The 21,450-nt window shown below is 44.5% G+C and overlaps 1 protein-coding gene across 7 annotated transcripts in view; it reads right to left on the bottom strand.

Moving 5' to 3' along the window:
• The window catches only part of SFI1 (SFI1 centrin binding protein), a 32,704-nt gene extending 11,265 nt beyond the window's left edge, over positions 1 to 21,439 (bottom strand). For 2 of the 7 annotated variants that reach the window (XM_080986172.1, XM_080986173.1), the window contains exons 1-19: positions 21,209 to 21,439; positions 19,024 to 19,119; positions 17,922 to 17,993; positions 15,240 to 15,392; positions 14,625 to 14,696; positions 13,856 to 13,966; positions 12,616 to 12,710; positions 10,810 to 10,927; positions 9,628 to 9,730; positions 8,990 to 9,146; positions 7,250 to 7,411; positions 6,647 to 6,717; positions 5,959 to 6,051; positions 4,778 to 4,875; positions 3,803 to 3,869; positions 2,873 to 3,003; positions 2,692 to 2,773; positions 1,860 to 2,038; positions 207 to 282 (exon numbers count right to left, since the gene is read on the bottom strand). In XM_080986172.1, the coding sequence (XP_080842298.1) occupies positions 207 to 282; positions 1,860 to 2,038; positions 2,692 to 2,773; positions 2,873 to 3,003; positions 3,803 to 3,869; positions 4,778 to 4,875; positions 5,959 to 6,051; positions 6,647 to 6,717; positions 7,250 to 7,411; positions 8,990 to 9,146; positions 9,628 to 9,730; positions 10,810 to 10,927; positions 12,616 to 12,710; positions 13,856 to 13,966; positions 14,625 to 14,696; positions 15,240 to 15,392; positions 17,922 to 17,993; positions 19,024 to 19,119; positions 21,209 to 21,333 (2,061 nt within the window). In that variant the 5' untranslated portion in view covers positions 21,334 to 21,439. The other 5 variants (XM_080986176.1, XM_080986174.1, XM_080986175.1 and 2 more) reach the window with 5 other exon arrangements.
• Positions 21,440 to 21,450: the final 11 nt, after the last annotated feature.

The raw sequence follows: 21,450 nt of genomic DNA, 5'->3' as shown, positions 1-21,450 counted from the left end.
CCACACCAGCGGACAGATGCAGATTTACCCAATTCATTTCATAACAAAATGTTGGCTTATTGGGGGCAGAATTTCAAGGTACGCAGAACACACCACACACACACACACACACACACACACACACACACACTCCTGCCTACAAGGCTAGGAATGTGAGTCACAACAGGTAGTGGACCAATGTGAAATCCATCAGGTATATCTCTCACCTGTCGCCACTTGCTCCAAGACCATCGAAGGAGCTTGACAGAGTGGAACCTTGAAGCTCTGGCCTCTTTCGTCCTCCTAAAGGGAAGCACAGCAGACCCTCTCTTAAGCTTCAGGATAGATGTGGGCCTTTTGTGCTACTGTCTTAAGTGGTGAGCCTCAAAGCAGAGGCTGCCATTTTATCTCACGTGTTATAAATGGTAATACTGCTTCAGTGGTACCTCGGTTCTCGAACGTAATCCATTCTGGAAGACTGTTCGACTTCTAAAATGTTAACAAACCAAGGTGCAAAGGACTGGCTGCAAGTTCAATTGGAAAAATGGGAAAACACACAGCAGAAGCTGTTCAACTTCCGAGGCATGTTCGAAAACGGAAGCAATTACTTCTGGGTTTTTGGCGTTCAAAAATGAAAACATTCGGCTTCCGAGACGCTTGAAAACCGAGGTACCACTGTAGCACTATTCCTGAACTACTAGGCCTGAAGGATATCTGCTTGGGAATTGCCTGTTTGCCTTGTCCAAGACAGAGCCAAAGGAGGGAGCCGCAGAGGAACCAGCAAGTAAGCCTCTGGAACAACAAGAGTTTCAAGCAGGTCATACGGGGACTGAGCCCTACAAGTAGATCTGGATCAGGCTTGCTTTCCACTCTGCTGCTTCCCTTCCCGTCCATAAAGGCAATAGCAAGGTAAGTGGAAGCGGCAGGAATTCAGGTTGCAAAGGTTTGGTGGGCTTGATGCAGACTGCAGGCTGAAGGGACAAGGGTGTAGGCTTTTTTTGCAGGAACATGGCCACTGCCAGTCAGGTAAAGTCAGCCTAAAGCAGTTATAGCTGCAGGACCTGCAATATCAGTGGCAACTAACCCTGATGGCTGTGCTTTTACCTCTACTGTTGGAGGAAGGATGCTTCTGAATACCAGGTGCTGGGAATGACAGATGGGGAAAGTTTCTGTTGCACTTGGACCCTGCTTGTGGGCTTCCCACTAGGACACATTTCTGGCCATTGAAAGAACAGGATGCTGGGCAAGATGAGCTACTGATCCAGCTGTTGGAATACTGCCAGGGAGATGGAGCCATCAGGCAGGCCTCCCAGTCGTCTCCAGACGATCACCGGTCTCCCGTGGAACAGCAGCATCAGTCAATTAGCGACACAAGCCTCAGAGACATTCCAAGACTCGTGCACACCCTTTTAGCAGTCTCCACAACGGACGATTCAGACAGGAGAGCATATTTACAGCTTTATTCAACGTAGATCAGAACAAAGGAAAAACATGACTGCTTGCCTCTGTATCCAGGAAAACAGCAGGAACAAAAGCTATATACAAAACGGAAACTCCCAGTGAGCAGGAAGTAAACAGGCATGTGACACACAACAGGCTGTTCCCTTTTTAAGGTGGAACGGAAATATCCTAACACCAGCAGCCAGGCTTATCTTGTGCTATTATTGATTCTTCTCTGTTACCTTAAAGTAAAAAGGTAAAGGTACCCCTGCCCGTACGGGCCAGTCGTGTCCGACTCTAGGGTTGTGCGCCCATCTCACTTAAGAGGCCAGGGGCCAGCGCTGTCCGGAGACACTTCCGGGTCACGTGGCCAGCGTGACGAAGCTGCTCTGGCGTGCCAGCACCAGCGCAGCACACGGAAACGCCATCTGTTACCTTACCCTTCCTTTATTTCCTGAACGTTCTCCTTCCAAAGACAGAAAGCAGTCTGCAGGATTTGATGGCTGTGATGCTCTTTGGCCAAGGACAATCCCTCACGCTCTTCCAGCTGAACCACAGTTCTCCTGCGCCAGAAGCACCAGGACTGCGACAGCAGCCGTCGCTCAGAGTGCAGAACAGCCTACATAGGGAGCGGAGGCATTTTGAAGCCAGCTCATGCTGTGCCACATGCCAGGCTTCCTGCAAAGGTAGAATAATTCTTTTGCCAGCAACCTGTCCCCAATAACCCAAACAGTCTTTTAAAAAGAAGACGGCCACCCAGTTGAGCTCAGGAACCCAAATAAATCTCATACATCAACATCGTCACTCAAATATGAGAGGGGGAGCCAGGAAGGAGAGCTGGAATGAATGGCAGCACAAGCACCATCAGAGGCAGCTGTGGGTGCAAAAAACATCCTGCTTCCTTCTACTTCCTCTTTCCAAGTGGCCTAATCATCACTTTGAGACCCAGAATGTGTTTGGAATTATAGGATTCCTCTCTGGTGCACAAGGAGTAAGAGGAGAGCAATGTGTCTGAAGGCCAGGGCAAGTGCCTCCAAGTAAGCAAAAGTGCCTTACGGGTGAGGCACTGGGAGACATGTGTGTTTAAAGATTTACGACTTAGCAAGGCATCTCAGGTACATTAAGCAGGTACAGCAAGCAAGGACATTTCAGAATGTAACAAAGTAAGCATCTACCAACGCTGCCTCCTGTCTGAAACCCCTGATATTGTATATTCAAGCACAGCAGTGTAGAAATTGTCTACTATCCTGAAACGTAAAAATCTAGATTTACCATTTCCTCTGCCATGTGGTTCTCTTGGTGCTCATGTTTTCTCAGCCGCCACCTTTCAAACCATCGCCTTGTGCAAATTTCTCTGGAAAGCAGGGAGAAGAGCACTAGATTTTCACCAGGTACTCAATGCCTGCCAAGAGCTGTTCCCCAAAATTCTCTTTTTATTGACCCTCCATCCTACCTGTGGAAACACACGGCCATCCCCTTCATCTTTCTCCACCAGCACTGATGATCCCTGAATCGCTTCCAGGCCTCAAAAGTGGCAGGCAAGATCACACCCTCGTAGTGCCTATTGGCTCTGGCATATTGCAGCTGAAGACATATGACAAAGGCAAAAGCCTCACTCTGAGAAACCAGGAAGGCTTAAGCTATCTCAAAGACACATGTACACACATGTGATACAAAGCGACTAGAGTGGCAAGCAGCTACCCATAGAGCAGCCTTCACTTACTTGGCTCTGCTCCATTTAAAGTAAGGAACAACTCTCTACCTTTATAGAGCAGTGTTCTTCAACTTTGGCTTCCCAGAAGCAGTTGGACTACAACTCCCATCATCCCCAGCCAGCTTAGCCAATGGCTACAGGTGATGGGAGTTGTAGTCCAGAATCATCTGGGAGCCTAAGGTTGAAAAATGCTGGCTTGGAGGGCCTACTAGTAAGCAGAGAGAGTTTAGCAGGGTGTTGAAGAAAGAGCCCACACCACAATGGAACTGCATGAAGCAGAACTTAAATTTGCCCTAGCGACCTTTCTGTTGCTAGGTTGCAGTTCCCATCACCTCTGTCCAATGTTCATGGTGGCTGGGGCTGATGGGAGCTGGGAGTCTGGCTGGGGAAGGCGGCCCTATAAGACATCAGTCTTTGACTGGTGATACACAACCAAGTAGGCCAGCATCACGTATCATGTGTTTTTTAAAAAGAAAGAAAGAAAGAAAGAAAGAAAGAAAGAAAGAGAGAGAGAAAGATGAGAAGGATGGAGAGAGACAATTAAAGATTGGGATTAATACACAATGAGAAAAGGATAAATATGGAGAAGGGAAAGGGTATCACTTAAAAGTAGATCCCACTTGGAAAATTCAGAGCCTGAATAGTCTGAAGATGACCATGCCCCCTTACCTTCCTGTGCCTTTTCCAGTTGGCATGGCATGACCAGGTCTTGAGACACCTGTGCAGCAACACAGTCCTGAAATGTAAAGTATGCAGTTCTGTCAACAATTGCCTCTAACGAAGAGGACAGTTCCCTTCACCTCAGGACCAAGGACAGCTCCCTACAGACACAGAATGAGTGCTAACAGAAAAAGCACAGGGTTAACCTGCCACTCATGCTACCCAGTAGAGGTCTCCATGGTTTGGGGGCAATGAGGATGCAACAGTAAGGATTCATTTGTGCTGCTTCATGTGGACTTCAGCCAGCAAAAGCACAAAAGAAAGCAGATGGAGTAAGGCCATCAGTGACTTGCTCTTTGTATCATTACAAGCAGTTCTGCCAGTGTCAACTGCACCTCTTGTCACCATCAACAAGTGACAAAGCCACCTATGCCAACACGAGCAATTATGAAGTAGTAAAATTCTGCCAAAGGGAACCAACATTGGATACCCCTGCCCTGCCCTGTTCCCATGACCCAGAGAGTAACACTTGATCTGCTGCTTGGAAACTGATTAAGTGGTATATGAATAACAGTAGTAACAATAATTATTATTATTATAACTATCCTGTTTCAAAAGGTAGGCAAGGCTATGTCCGGCTAGTGATTAAACAAGGGGATTCCCAGGAGCTCAGTCAACATCACTGAACTTTGAGATGGAAAGATGTAATAGTAGTAGATGTAAGATTAAAAGGAAACAAAGAAAGAATGGGCAGAATGAGCTCATTCGTAATAACATGCCAGCTGTTTTGGACAACAATTCCCATCAGCCCTGGACAGCATGGCTGCAGGATGCTGGGGTTGATGTGTGTTATTGTCCAAAACCTCTGGAGGAAACCAATTTGGGGCCTAGAAGGTTTAAGAGATGGGAGCATTCCAGACTTCAAAAAGAATTGAGCTACCAGCTTTTAGCTCTGTTGCTGCCTCAATATAGTTGGTTCCTCACCTGTAGTGAGAATGAGCTGACAGTGTCAGGGAGCGGTATCGCTCTTCCTCCTTCTGTTCCAAACGAGACTTCCATCCATTCCAGAACCTGAGCAAGAGCTAAAAGAAAATCGGAAGAGACAGAGTGTGAAGCACCCTAAAGCCTGGTTCCCTTAAACACAGATAGGCCAACCGAGAGGGTCTTTTTGAAATAAAAACATCAACAGAGCAGCAAAGGGATGTTTGCTTTCAATGGCAAATGATAAAAGCGACAGACAATCCTTTTTCTTCCTCTTTATTATTATTGTAGGTAAATGTCATAACATGTGATCATATACAGTGGTGCCTCGCAAGACGAAATTAATCCGTTCCGCGAGTCGTCTAGCGGTTTTTTCGTCTTGCGAAGCAACCCTATTAGCGGCTTAGCGGATTAGCGCTATTAGCGGTTTAGCGGCTATTAAAGGCTTAGCGGCTTAGCGGCTAAAAGGCTATTAGCGGCTTAGAAAAAGGGGGGGAAAGGGAAAAAAATCTCAAGACTCGCAAGACATTTTCGTCTTGCGAAGCAAGCCCATAGGGAAATTCGTCCTGCGAAGCACATCGAAAAACGGAAAACCCTTTCGTCTAGCGGGTTTTTCGTCTTGCGAGGCATTCATCTTGCGGGGCACCACTGTAAGTTCAAAAAAAGTAAGATACAACTATTATATAAATACCAATAAATTGGATTTAAATATATATCCGAATGCTGTATATAAATAGACAGGCCACAGTTTATTTGGACAACAGCACACATGTAGGTCAACCTATTTATGGTCGACACATGATATCTAACTTTTTGCTACCTGGAAGATTGGTTGCTCTGACACATTACGGTAACTTCCATATCCCTAACTTTTACTTCCCTATCCCTAACATCACCATAATTTCTGAGTCCAGCCCAGTCAGAGTCAGGGTACTCCTGTTGGCCTGCACAGGTACACAAAGAAGATCCTTTCATGATGTTGTCACACAGTGGTCCATATGTAAGTAACTGTTCCTAACTTTACACACAAGCACACACAGAGTTTTCTATAGCTTGCTGCACTGCTTCTACCACAGGAACAACTCAGGAACACAAGATGGTATTTTTCTTGCCAATGTGACCCAGAAGGCACATTAAAGGTTCTGGTTTAGTGTAAATGAAGCAAGGAACACGGTCAAACTCACCATGACTTGGTGCTGCTGATGAGCCAAGTTTATCCTCATTTGCTTAACAGAAGCTTCTGTAACATTATTCCGCAAGGCACTCAGCCCACAGTGCTGTGAAAAGCAAAAGAGCAGGAAGCACGCTGGAGAAGCCACTCCTACTACAAAGGCAAAGGTGTGTCTTCAACAGCCCATCTTATTTACGATTTATAAAGATCGGCTTCATACAGAAGAGATATGGGGAACTGGCAGCCTCTGACAACTGATTTTGGTACAAAGTGGGATACTGTCTAAGCGTAAACCACCAGGATATTCTCCTACACAAGCCACATAGAGAGGAGCAGTACAAGAGCATTGGCCATGGAGCTGTAGTGCAGGGGTGGGAAAACTTGGCCCTCCAGACATTGCTGAACTTCAACTCTCATCAGCCCCAGCAGTCATGGCCAATGACCAGGGATGATTGGAGTAGTAGTTCAGCAACAAATGGAGGGCCAAACCTGTTGCAGTGCGTTCATCTCCAGCCCCATCCTTCCTAAAATTATGCTGCAGGGAGCTGAGATTGGCTGTGGCCTCCAGCTGCTTGAACACACACAGTGCTTGCTTGCCACTGTGGAAAGTGGCCCCATGGGAGAATCATCATGGAGGAACCAACTTTTCCTGGTCAGAGGTCATTCCAGAGAGGCCACCAGAGATATGGCAAACCTCTTACCAGCAGGTGACATCTGTAGTGGCGCTCAGCACGTTCGTAGTTCTTAGCTTTTTGGGCACACAACGTCACATCTGTTATTCAGGTTAAGGAAAAAAGTTTGCTTCACCAGCTAGAATAGATCAACCTCTCAATAGTTTATTACTGACCTGGATAAAAGTTATGGGGAAGAATCTACATCCTGCGTCTGTGAATTCCACCAAGTTAATCTGCGTTATCCTAACATTCTTCCCTTTACTTTAAATATACTTTCCAAATGTGTGCCCACTCCTGATTGTTAGGCAAAAGAGAAAATAAGCACCCGGTGATCAACTTCTCTGAATACTTTCATGGTTTTACACGCATGTCTTCTTAAAGACTGTGACATAGTGGTCCAACTCTGAGCCACGAGGGCTCACAGAATCAAACAGCAGGGCCTTCCCCAGTCTTTGCTTCAGTGCTGCAGACCTGGAACAAACCTACTGAAATATAGAGTCGTTCCTCATGTTCAAAAGGAGTCATTTTTTAAAAAAAACACCAGAAGTATCATGTTACACAAGCACCTCAACTCTTACTACTCATGTCCCCCCAAACCAGTGGAAAGGACCATGAGGAGAATATGGATACACTGCTTCCATCGTGTGAAAACTCTTCGCAAGGCGACCCTTGCAGCCAGCTGAACAAGGTGCTCCTGGTGGGCATGCAGTTGCTGTCTGTGTTCCCAAGTCAGACGCCACATCGAGAAGCTCTGAAAGAGGACCCGGGTGCGGTTGTGCTGCAAGGCCAGCTCTGGAACAAAAGAGGCAGAAAATATCATATCTGTGCTAGGATCAGGGTCAGTGGGTGGTGCGTAAGCACTGGGTATTCAAGCGACAGATGTTTTGGTATGAAATAGGAGCTGGAAACTAAATTAGTTTATGGTGCCTGCTTGCAGGCTTCCCACTGGGGCATCTGGCTGGATACTATAAGGATGCTGGACTAGATGGGCATTTGGCCTGATTCAGCTTCAGGGCTTTTATGATATTTAAATGCAGGATCATGGTATTCTGCATGAAAATCAAATTAGCATTTGCAAAGGAGCAACTGTTCAAGCTTGTAAAGAAAGGTGGAGTGAGGAGAAGTTCTGCCCCCGCCCCCACTGTGGGTGCTGAAGGGGCTGAGCTAGGGGGGCAATGTAACAGGCTGTTCTAGAGCTCTTGTCCCGGGGTGGCAGCTGGAAGACCAGGACTGCAATTCCTGCAAAGCAGGGGGCTGGACTAGATGACCCTTGGATACTTTCCAACTCTATAATTCTGTGTTTCTGTGATTCTTTAGGAGTACACACACAAAATGTGCTGAATCACTAACGCAAAAAGCAAAATGAAAACAGGACTTTTATATTGTTTACTCTACAATTCAGTGTTCTGCGACAGGAGTAAGAGAGTGGAATTCTGCTTCTAAGATTATTTTAGAATTGAATTAGGCGCAAGAATACAAGGGCAGAGGGACTGAGCTCCACCTGCAGTATCTCTAATTCAGGGGTAGGCAACCTAAGGCCCTGGGGCTGGATGCGGCCCAATCGCCTTCTCAATCCGGCCTGTGGACAGTCAGAATCAGCGTGTTTTTACATGAGTAGAATGTGTCCTTTTATTTAAAATGTATTTCTGGGTTATTTGTGGGGCCTGCGTGGTGTTTTTACATGAGCAGAATGTGTGCTTTTATTTAAAATGCATCTCTGAGGATTTGTGGAGCATAGGAATTCGTTCACCCCCCCCCCCAAAAAAAATATACTCCGGCCCACCACATGGTCTGAGGGACGGTGGTCCGGCCCACAGCTGAAAAAGGTTGCTGACCCCTGCTCTAATTTCACAGCCTTTCCAGAAATTCAGAGATTCATGCTGAATTCTACTAAAGTCACCTTCCAGCAATTAAGGAAATGGGATCTCCCCTCTCAATGGAGCTGCTCCCACTGAATAACAGCTTTTCTTGAAATCTCCAACTAGAGAGGGTCTTTTTGGCACACAGATGTATTTAGCTCTCAAAGGCATCCAGACATGGTTTTCTACTATGCTCCACCCTTATCAAACAAAGCAATAAAGTCATCACATTTGAAATATTATGCTACACCCTTCTGTACAGGCTTTTAGTGGTCTACTGGATTTCTTGGCAGTGGAGATTTTCTGCAGTTCTGGACCAGGCCATCCTATACTGGCAGTGCAATCGCCGAGATTCCTGTCTTTGAGCAACAGAAGATGCCTAAGCCCACTTGGAGACAACCAACACCCCAAGGGAAAAACAAAAACTTCTCTCTTTGAAGAAATGCATTATTCTGTGATGCTGGAAGAGAAATTAACTCTATTTTGTCCCAAAGCATTGTGCACAACTCACTGTCCTGATGCTCCTTCTCTCTTCGGAGTTGCACATAGACATGCCAGGATTTCATGGCCCTCCACATCTCCCTGTGCTGCTCATGCATCACTGCCCTGGCCTCCTCCTTTCTCTCATCTTGGATGCACATATAGCACTCCTTCCATTTGAGCCAGGCCTGACAACAAGGATGAACAGGAAGAATAAGGGTCCGAAAACAAGGCAGTGAAAGAAGAGGCAAGGCAGATCTTATCTGCAAACGATTCACAGAAATTGCACCCATCATTACAAACAGCAGCAATTAAATAATAATAATTTTGTTAGCTAATGGGCGAAATTCAGCTGTGTGCTAGTTACACTTGCGCGAGCAAGAATGGCTTGTGCAAGAGAAGGTGAAAAGAGCCAGCATGGTTCACATGGATAGTTGTGCCACAGTTTTCACTAGCTCCTATACTTCTTGTTGCACAACCAGTTCCACAACAAAACCTCTGCTAGCGCAACTCTTGAACTGGATTTCAGATTGTGCTTTATTATGCTACTACAACAGCCCTTGCACTGGTTGTCAGAGAACTCTGGATCTGGGCCTTTGGTGAGTGTTAGTGTGTGCACACAACACAAAGGCACACAGGGTTTAAAGGGTTGATATTTCCAGCACTCACACGAAACTGTAAGCCTTGGGCCCAATGCTGTAGAGCCTGACCATCCATTTCACAAGCAACTTGATTCTGTGACCATCTCTTTCTCCACAACCTCCATGCAAGTCTGTTGAAAATAAAAAGGTTAGGACACACTTAAGACTTTAACTCTGATGAAAACAAAGAGTTTTATGAATGTATGTGCTGGAGAACTATAGAGCCCCATCTGCTTCTTAGAGCAGCTTTTGTCAATGTGGTGCTCTCCCAACATCTTTGACTAAAACTCCCATCAGCCCCAGCCACCACGGTCATGTGATGCTAGGTCTGATGGGAGTTGTAATCCAAAACATTTGAAGGGCACCAGGTTGGTAAAGGCTGCCATAGAGATACCCAATGTTTCTGGTCCCTTTTTGATCCTTTACATGTCATAAACAACTTACCATGCCAACCAACTAACTGAATAGCATTCTTTACGTATTACAGTAGTTTTCAAAAACTGTCTTCTTGGAGGTGGGTGAGTTATTGTTTCCTTGGAAATCTATTTATTTATCATTAACATGTATCATCAGCTCTTGTGGCACTAAGTGCTGGTGGCAACACAGAACAACATGAAAAACATTCCTTTTTAATTTTTTTAAAAACCCAGCAATTAAAAGCAGGAGAACAAACCAGTGTGGTATGGTGGTTAGAGCATTATTCTAGGACCTGGAAGACCAAGGTTCAAATTCCCACCCAGGCATGAAGCTCACTGGGGGGTGACCTTGTGCTAGTCACTGCCTCTCAACTTAACCTACCTCACAAGGTTGTTGTGGGGATTAAATAAGAGAAAAGGGTGTATGCCACCTTGAGTGCCTTTGAGAAAAAATGTGGGATGTAAATGCAGTATATAAATAATACATCTCTGCCAGCTGTCAAATATTGAGGGATCAAATCACGAGGGGTGCAGAAATCCCTTGTGTCCGTGTGGAGTAGCCCAGACGAACAACCAGGTTGAGCGAGTCTGAACTGAAGTGTGGAATTGAAAGCCAACGTGGTATAGTGTTTAGAGTGTCAGACTAAGACTGCCATGAGCTCCATGGAGAAAAAGGTGAGATATTAATTGAGATACGAATTAATTAATTGTTTCAGGGTTGGAATATGTAGAAAGATGGAACAGGAGCACCATGTGCCCCATTAACCCTTGTTTGAACCTAACCCAGTTCTCACCGCAAGGCACTCTTTTCCCTGAACATGAAGGCCTCCAAGTGCATTCGGCGCTTCATCCGGCGCAATTCCACATAGCTCAGCCAGCGCTGCCACGTCCAAAGCGTTTTCATTTTTGCTGCTGTGAAAAATGTGAAGCCATGGTTTTAATGGCAGGCACAAGTATTTTAAAGATTCCATATTTTTGTCCAATACACATAACTTCCCAATCCTTTTTGGCCCATACGGAAAAAGCCTGGCTCCAGGAGAGAGATGTGGCTGGTCAAAAGACTGACATCAGACTGTTTTCAGACACAAAAGGAACTTCGTATCTCATCAGGAGGACTGCAAGGGCACTTTGCAACAAGCAGCTGCAAATAGGGCTACACTGGGGACAGAGGGAGGAATGGCACCTTAAATGCTTCATAGTTCTGGAACTCACATGAATAGGACTCTGAAGGCCAAATGGAATGTAGTAAGTCCATGATGGATCTCCAGATTGATTATTTTACTTATTATTTTACTTTTACTTATTAGCATTTCTAAACCAGTCAATACTTAAATATCTCTTAGCAGTATACAAACATAGCATAAAACTATAAAAAGCAACATATAAGAAAACAGTAGAACAATCCTTGTTCAATTTCAGGTGCTTGAAAAAGACATTTCTATTTCAGCAGGCATTTTGGAAAAGTTTTTTGTTTTTCTACTTAAATTTCATTTATCTTATCTGTCATATGCTTTTAATTTCTATGTACCCAGCTTAGAAACTTTGAGAATTAAAAGGTCTAGAAATAGCACAAACAAACAAGAAATAATATGGTTCCACCAGGGCAAAAAGATGTCTTCCCAAGACATCTGGACCAACTAATACATGATGATGCCTCACATATAGTATTTATGCCTGAAAACAGCTGCTGGAAGTGTTGCTCCACTTTTGATCAGAGCAGCAACACTGGGGGTAGGGAGAGTAACGCTTTGTGCTACCCCCCACTTTTCTTATCTGAAAACCAGAAGGGTATTTTTTTTCTCCAGTGAAAAAAAAATACATAGGTGCTTGCCTCTCTACACTGGGAGAAACAGCAAAGCATGGGGAGGGTGGGAAAGGAAACTGAAAAGAGGGAGCAATGAGTAAAGATAAGCCAATGCAGTTGCACAATCTTTGGTTCAACTGGGGATACAGAGCACGGGGCTAAAGCTTCTTGAAAAAGACAATTGTAAGGAAAAGATGGGTGGCACCACTTAGGTGTCATTAAATTAGCAATGCAACTTGCTAGTTAAGCAAAATGTCTGCTAAATTACTGATGCTAATGTAATGTTTATTTAGTAGATATATCAACATAGTTTGCACTGTTGTGCTGTAAGATTCGAGATCCCAGTAGAAATTCACTGATTTCACAACAAGCAAGGTTTTCAGAGAACTATCCAATAATGTGTTGGCTGCAACAAAACTCTAAATGCAAAATACATGTTGCTGTTCAGAAACACTGCAGAGCAGATGGAGAACCCCTTGAGCTTTGGCAGAGGCTTCCTTCGATAGCTGGGATTAATTTAACACACAGCAAAATATGCAGAGAAAAGGCTCGATGCTGGGTTCAAGCAGGCTGCCATCTGCACTGGAAGAGCATGGACACAGCAACCCAGGCTCTTCTACTGCAGGGCTGAGGAAACTGTGGTCCTCCAGATGTTGCTTGACTCCATCTCCCAAACAGCCTGAGCCAACCTGGACAAAGTTCAAGGGTGGTGAGAGTTGTAGCCTGACAACAACTGGAGGGCTACAAGTTCCCTACTCCATTCTATATGCTTCCACAACAGATTCTATTCTCTCACCGTGTGAATCTGCAACACAATAAGTCACCTTCTTCTCTCGCTGCAGGAGTACGTAGGACTTCCAGGCCCGAAAGATCAGGTTGTACAGGAAATACCTGGCCAACAAAAGCAAATAAGGGTCAGAACCCAGCCTACCCATTTGCTATACAGATGATTCATTCCAAACTACCATTGAGGAATGCTTTTGCATTGTAATTTTTTGCAACACAGAAAGTAGTCATTTATTTACACAGGTAGCAAAACAGGCTGGGAAACAACCACTTGCTTGCTTGCCTAAGGCAAGTAAGAATCCCCCCCAGGCAGAGAAGTTTGTTCCTTTTTTTGTTTAAAAATGAATGTGTATGGGTTATGTGTAGGCAGGCGGCCTAGTAAAAACTTTTGTGGGCTAGTAATTATTGCTGTTGTGCTTGTTATTTATTTCATTTATGAATTGCTTCCCACAAGCCGCCCCAAAGCAATTTGCAATATAGTAACAAATATAAAACAGTTACATATATATAAAAAGTTTTAAACTCAATTATAAAAGCAACAGGAGCACATACACACAATCAGTTCAAATGCAGGACAGATACCAGTTGGGATAAGGACACTTTGTTGAAAGAGAAGCATATTTCGCAGGTGCCAAAAAGACAATAGAGAGGGTTTCTGTTTGATAGTAGCTTTTGTGAATTTATTTGCAAAGTAATTATTCATCAAAATAAGTTGATGAGTTCATGCTATATTTGGATGGGTACCCAAAGCCTAGGAACCGGTAAAGCTACATATAGTGCTGTTCCAGAGAGGAATTTTGGTGGCCGAGTGACTGGCCATGAAACACCGGAATGGAAAGAAACAGCAGGGAATTGCCAGTGCAGGCAGCTTATGAGAAAGTGGTTTGGAAGATCATGGAAAATATAAATGTACAGAACTGCAGGACAATTACCTTCAGCTGTACATATCAAGGAAGAAGAAAAGCAGCGATGCAATGCATCCCTGACCCCCTTTTTTGTCCTGTTTGTAATGATCAAACTGAGGATGATTTGGGCTCTAAACTATGGTTAGCGTGAGCCATGGTTTGGACCAATGTGTCTTCCTAGTAAGAACACAGGAAGAAATACACTTAGGAAAACTGAACTGAACTGTAAAAACGCCAACATGCCTGGCTGCTTGCTGACTAAGATAGCACAGCTTGCTTTTTGACACATTACAACAAACATGGGATTTCTTCTCTCTGTAGTATTAGAAAGTACATTTAACAGACCTGTAATGGCAGTCAGCCCGGATGGTGAGCTTCCATTCTTTCCAAATAACCCACCATTCTTCCTTCCACCCTCCAAAGGTCTTCCGCAGTATCTTCTGATCATAATAGCGCCTAGAAAAGGAAAGAATACAAAACATATAAGACAATGGAAACATACACACAATATTAAATCAGTTATCGTAAACTTCTGCCCTTTATCTGTTTAGTCATCATTTTTTTCACTTCCAGTTCACAGATTGGACTGCTCTAGTCCTGCTGAAATCAACAACATTTAAGCATGCTGAACTGTGAGCTAAAACATGCCCTTCATCTGTGAACAAGTGTTCCTAGAGACAATTATAGTTTCAATAATTCTTATGAGTGATTTTCTTTTCTTCATTTTGTACCAGCAATAAAAGCCCAGAGAAGTTCAGTCTCTCCCAAAATATCACAGCACAGCAGGTGACACTGCTAACAAGGAAAGGCTGTGGATTTCAACATCCTGGTGCTCCAGTAATCAACAGGAGGCTGTGATGGTTCAGACACAACAAAAAAGCATGGTTTGCAAGTTGCCCCCAAATCAGGATCTGAAACTACAGGCTGAAGCAGATTTGGCCGAACTGTAGTTTCATGTTCCATGTAAAATAACACTCTTGTCTGGGACACTGCTCTGCACAGTTTTAGCAAAATAATCACTTTTTACACATGCACTAGACATAAGTCCACTTGTGTAGACCAGTTTCACAGAGAAATGCTTATCATTTTTAAGCAAAGAACTTGCTTTGCTTACCTGGCACTAGAAGGGAGGACCTTTCCAAATGCCTTCTTCATCCACAAGTAAAGGAATTTCCTAGCCAGGTGTCTGAAAAACATATCTCTCAGTGCTTTTTAGCATATATTTATTATCTATAAACTTTCAGCCAAAGATGAACAAACAGGAACTTCACACATAAATGCTAATTCCTCCATTTAAGTCCGCCACTAAAAAACATCTTTTACATGACATTGTTACCTCACCCTTCCTCAAAAATGAGGTTAAAAACTTTCCTTGTTAACAAACTTGTGAATCTGCTGCTGCTTAATGTATCAATTAGGAGTAAAGATATTTGTTTTTGCTGCTGTTCAGAGTTTGGTAAATCTGTGTTTTAATTATCTGATTACTGTTGCTTTTTTACGTTTGCTTTTTACGTTTAACCTGGTTTGAGCAGCTCCTTTGTGGAAGGGGAAAGTGGAGGTGGGGGAATCTTTTAAATGAAAATCTCTTCCCCTGCTTGATTCAACTGATGAAGCCGGATCAACGTTTTAAAAGGAATACAATAAAAATATACCTACTGGACACAGCTACTTTTTATACTAGGTTAATAAGCCCTACAAATAAGATATAAAACATAAACATGTCTATTACCTGATACGGAGTTCTTTTAATCTCCCACCTCGGTTCCAAGTGTATGTCACACGGTATGAGATCCTGCGATTCCCAGTCAGATGCGGAGAAGCGAACTGGCCACCTGAACCTCCTTTGTGACTAGGCTGTTTCTGTGTTTTTATAAACTTTGAACTTAAAATAAATAAAATAAAGAAGATAAGCAGTTTTTGCCACTAAGCTTGCAAGTCCCTAGGTAACTTAAGACTTTCACAAAGCACAGAAGCAGGATCAAGTGAGCACTCTTCCCCCGGGCCCCAGTTCATTCAGAATGATGCTGCTTTTGCAATTGGAGAGTGCTGCTCCATTTGCACTCATGTTCTGCTTGCTTATGGGCTTCTCATAAAGGCCCATTTCCTACACTGCACATATTAGACCTCTTGATGTGACAGAATCTGTAGAAGGCCCTTTCCTACAGAATGTAGTGACTAATAAAGAACATAAGTAGAGCCCTGAAGCTGGATCAGCCAAAGGTCCATTTAATCTAACATCCTTTTCTCACAGCGGCCAACCAGATGCCCATTATGGGAAATCCACTAGCAGGACCTCAGAGCAACAGCACCAGATATATAATGGATAAGGTATTGTGGTCACCAGCTGTATGAGGCTTTGTATACCAATACCTATACTTAGCCCAGTTTCTAACTGGCAGCCAGTTCAAGCCTTTCAGGAATGGTGTAACTTGATGACAACAGGCAATTCCGTGAGCGACCACATTCTTGAACAAGCCTGTCTGAATTTCTGGTTCTAGGGAACATCACGGGCTTTGGTACAAGAAAGAACATGCTAAGACAGGGAAAATTATAAAAGTAATTGTCTGCAGCCTCCATTTGCCTTAGTATGAAAGAGCATATGTAACCTAATACATATAGAAAATACTGTTGCTGTTTCTAAAGCTAGAGAGACTAGGAGATAGGCCAGGGCTGCACATTTGACTGGCCAAAAAATAAAATAAAAATGATCAATTGGATGGTCAAACATTGTCAAATAATAGCCAAATATTTTTAAAATAACAGCGTTATTAGAGCAACAAAACCACACTGTACTGTATTTATCAATATGTCTGAGACATATGCTAAAATTGTTACAAATAACTGTGATTGTATATTGATCAACTGATGATATATATGATAGGTCAATTCCTGCGTGCCAGTCCCAAGAAAGTAATGATGTAGGTTTTCCAGAATTTTTTTCCATAAAATTTCTTTTTTTAAAAAAAAAAATCCAATGCATATTACACCATCTGGAAAAATTTCTGATGCCTAGAAAGTGTTCTAATTTAGAATGCTTCTTGTACTGTACTTGTATTTAGTAAACAAAGCTACCGTATTTTTCGCTCTATAAGACGCACCAGACCATAGGGCGCACCTAGTTTTTGGAGGAGGAAAACAAGAAAAAAAATATTCTGAATCTCAGAAGCCAGAACAGCAAGAGGGATTTCTGCGCAGTGAAAGCAGCAATCCCTCTTGCTGTTCTGGCTTCTGGGATAGCTGCACAGCCTGCATTCACTCCATAAGACGCACACACATTTCCCCTTACTTTTTAGGAGGGAAAAAGTGAGTCTTATAGAGCAAAAAATATGGTAAGTGTTGGAACTACTCAGCTTCCCTAATATTATATTTGCAACTGGCATCCATTCATGGTTACTAATGAATTTATAAAACAGAACATTTTTCATGGAGAAAGAAAGCACTGGGAAAATGTCCATGGAGAATTTTCTACCCTACTTCACGACAAGATTATAGGGTTTCCCCCCTAGAGTAAAAAGTGATGTGGAAGAAGGATGTCTGATTGTGGCCTGCAGACTCACCCTCCTCAATGCAGGTTTTGCAGCATTCTGTACTGTTTCAAAACCACAAAACCTGTTAGTCCAGAAGTGACAGTGGGACACAGTGAGTGCATGCAACCTGTGGGAGGTGATGTTTCTTTCAACTCCAGCTTCTCTACAACCTAGGTTTATCAAACAACTCTTTTATCAACCACTCAAGACAAGCTCAGACTTGATTACTCTTCCAGAACTAAAAATAAACCTACAAAATCAATCTGCATAGAAATTATTGAAGAATTAATGGTCAAGAAAAGAGAAGCCAAGCCTCACAGCATTCCGTGGAAAGGAAAAACTGTGGTGTTGTTAAACAATATATTCTAGACCATCTGGCAAACAAAATACTTTGGTGGTTGAATGAGCACTCTCCTCCAGCAAAGGGAGGTCTGAGAATGCACCACATTTCTCTGTAAATTTACCAGAGATAATGTACTGGGCAGGAAGAAGGCTCCTTCTTGTTGAAGTTCAGCCATGATGTTCAGGGGCCAACTTCAGGACAGTTACTGTCTCTCAGCCTAACTGACCTCACAGGGTTGCTGTGAGGATAAAAGGGGAAGGGGGAGAACTGTATACACCACTTTGAGTTCCTTAGAGGAAAGGTAATAAATGAATAAATAAAGTGAGGGGAAAGTCTGACATCCAGGAATCTGTAGCACAGACAAAAATAATTTGATCACGCTACTGTGTGCTTCTTGTGTAATATTACAGCTTCTAGTTCCACTGCAGTGGTAGCAATCCTTGTTCACAAACTGTTGCCCCCCCCCCCCCGAACTATTTAAGCACTAGCAACAACACAGCTGAGTTTTAAGTACAGGCTCTTCTGTTTAAGTGTTTCTTACCTGAATTTAGCCTTCTTTTCCATCACGTTAACAGCCTTGTGTCCTCTACTGTCCAGCCCAGACCACTGTTTTCTGGTAAGAAAAATCCTTTGTCAAAACATAAGGATTATTTTCTTAAAAATCAGTAAGCATATATGGAAAGTGGCCCTGTACAGAGTCAGACCATTGGTCCATCTAGCTCAATATTGCCTACAGTGACTGGCAGCAGCTCTCCCAGGTTTCAGTCAGGGGACATTCTCAATTCTACCTGGAGAAACTAGCATCCAGAGACACAGTACCTCTGATACTGAAGGTAGTACATAAAAAGAGCCTAGCTGCTGAATCAGGCCAAAGGCCCATCTAGTCCAGCATCCTACGAGATGCCCCAATAGCAAAGCCACAAGTAGAATAAGAGCACAACAACACTCTTCCCACTTGTGATTCTCAGCAGCTGATATTCAGAGGTATGCCACCTTCAACATTGGAAGCAGGGGCATAGGCATCATGGCTAATTGCCATCAATAGCCTTATCTATGAATTTGTCCAACCCTCTTTTAAAGCCATCCAAGTTGGTGGTCATCACTGCCTCCTGAGGGAGGGAGTTCCATTGTTTAACTATGTGATGCATGAAGAAGGTCTTTCTTTTCTATGTCCCGAATCTTCCAGAATTCAGTTTCATTGGATCTGAGTTCTAGTGCCATAAGAGAGGGAGAAAAACTTTCTATCTCGCTTCTCTATCCCATGCATACTTTTATACACTTCTATCATGTTGCCTTGTACTCAGCTTTTATCTAAACTAAAAAATTTCCAAATCCTGCACCAATCTTCATAGGAGAGTCGCTCCATCCTCTTGGAACATTTTCTGTACCTTTTCCAACTCTATTCTTCTTGAGGTGAAGTGACCCCAAGTGTGGTAGCATCATAGACTTGTATAAGGGTCTTTAGATGCTGGAAAGTTTATTTTCTTCTCCTTTCCAAATCTCTCCAGCCCAAGGGCCTAAACCACTCAATTGTAGTCCTGGGCTGCTCAGAAGACGACCCCCCTATCTCTCCCTCACTGAGATAGTCCAAAGAAAAGCAGAGGACAATCCCTTTTGAGGGAATCCATTGGATAGCAGGATACCTGGTCGGGGTAGTCTGATCTAGGGTTTCGCTTTTGCCACAGCCTACTGCCTCAGAAGCCAACTTTCGGTTTGCAGCGATGTTTTCATTCCCTTGCCTACAAAATACGAGCGTTAAAAAAGAGATTTCTTCAATCTACTATCTGAAAAGGGCAGAGTCTCTTTCTCCCCTTTCCTCCTCCTGCTACACGTGTAGCAGGCATCTCCACACTTCTCGCTATGCCCGTGTCGGGCAGTCACTGGGAGGGAAGCATCACCGAGAGAAGGGGCTCCCGCCTCTCCTCAGGAAAAAGCGCGGGAAGGCGGCCCGCGGCCTCCTCCTCAGCTAACGTCTTTCCCCAAGGCGGCGGCGGCCGAAGCCTTCCGCCTTGGCTGGGGCACGGCACACGCCCAGTGCTCGCCATGGCGGGCTGGCGGCAGGATAACTGCCTAGTTACACTTGGGAGGGTCCTCTGACTTGGAATAACTGCAAGTTGACGGGTACCCGAGGCGGGGGGGGGGGGTTCTCCAAACATTGCGAGACTTCAGCTCCCAGCATCCCTTCCCATTGGCACTGCCCGCTGAGGATGATGGGAGTTGGAGTCCCGCCGCATCTGCCTAGCACCTGGTGAACTTTCCCTGCCTTTTTGTTCTCCACTTCACGGCGCGCATGGAATGAAAATTGGAGAGGGCGGGGGGGGGGGATGCACAGCCACCCAGCATTTGGTAAACCACGTTTTTCTTTGAGGAGCAGACCCAGCTGCTTTCAACGGGGCGCGCGCAGTTTAACAGACCCGACTCCCAAGTAATCCTGTTCAGCATTATCGACATAGAGTAAACTCCATTGGACGCACTAGGGCTTCTTCTGAGTAAGCGTGCATAGGATTGCATTGTCCTTTGGTTCCATAGGATAATTAATGTGGGCTGGCTCTCTCATTTCTCCCACAAATATGCAGGAGAGGGGGGGACTCCGGTGATTTATCGCTCATCTTATGAGGAACAAACCTTGCAGCCCTAAACACATTCCTTCCCCGAAAATGTGAATTGCACGGAAAGGTACTTTCAAAGCGGAATAAGTTTCATGAACAAGAGCCCCCTTTGTTGCAATTGCGCTTACATAAATATACAGGGGTGGTGGTGATTGTCAACAATGAGGCGGAAAAAGGTCTGTCATATGTCAACATGGTGGTTCTAGGGACGTTTACTCAATAGTAAGTCTCATTGTGTCCAATGGCAGAGGGGTTTAACCAGTACAGTAAATGTGTTTAGGATTGTAGCCCAAACGATGCAAGAAACAATTAATTGCTCCTTAACACACTTTAAGCACAGCCAGAGCGGTTAAAAGGCGAGTGTATCATTCTTATAGACGAAATAGAAGTTTTTATCTGCGTTTCTGAAGCCATAACTAATCCGCATTAACTGATCTTTGTTTGTGTCATTACAAAACGCGTTAAAAATTAACGAGAATCAACTGCAGTACAATTCAGGATCTCATGACCTGTCTTGTGACATACATCGGGGCTAAATGATTTAATTGAAGCTAATCCATTGCTTTGGATAGCTAAGCATCCCCCCACCACACACAAGGAATCTCATAGTTTACAGTGCAATCCTAACCACGCCTACTCAGGAGTAAATCCCACCAAATTAAATGGGGCTTACCAGGTAAATGGGGTTAGGCTTTGCAGCTTAAAGAGGTACGCGACCGGGAACCATCGCAGTCGTCTCCACCGCTCTGCGCGTCCGAGACTGCGATCCTATTGCACACAATTACTTGGAAGCGAGTCCCCTTTCTACTTTCAGCGGGGCTTAACTTCTAAAAAAGCACGGAGAAGACCACCCTGCAACGCTGCACAGGCTCAATCTCGGGCTGCAACCCTACGCGCACTAACCGGGGGAGTAAAGCCCTACCAACGCAGTGAAGTGAGCAACCCAACCACGCACAGGTGCCATTCAGCGCCTCCTGAGCAGGGACTCCCCGCTGCAGGGAACTATCGATAAGAAAACGAGGCTGACCTGCCGAAACGCCTGAAGGACCCTTCCATGCCTCTTAACACACTACTCTATCGCCACCTGCCTATTGTGTGCGGGTTGATTTATACAACTATAAATCTCGCCAGAGCTGAGAAATGGGAATTCGAATTTGGAAGTAGCCTGTGAAGTTCCTATACTTTGTTTTGTATGTGTGTTTCCCTCCCCCCCACTCACCCGTTTTGGGCAGGCAATCGCCAACGGCACGCTCTCTGCGGGCCTGCCCGGCGGCTTACACTGCGCGTGCGCGAGCCGGAGGAAAGGTGGAAGCGAGAGCTCGGCGAGGAGCGAGTGAGGCGCATGCGCCGTGGCTATTAAAGGGGGAGGGGTGGGCAACGAAGGCCCCGGTTACGGCGGCTGAGGAGAGGAGGGAGAGGCGGGGCTGAGCTTGAGGAGCGGACGGGCCGTGTGCACAGAGA

This window comes from Podarcis pityusensis (genome assembly GCF_964106645.2).
Source record: "Podarcis pityusensis genome assembly, chromosome: 16".
NCBI classification, from domain to species: domain Eukaryota; kingdom Metazoa; phylum Chordata; class Lepidosauria; order Squamata; family Lacertidae; genus Podarcis; species Podarcis pityusensis.
Note: the sequence above shows the minus strand (reverse complement) of the source record. Positions and strands in the feature narration are given on the sequence as shown.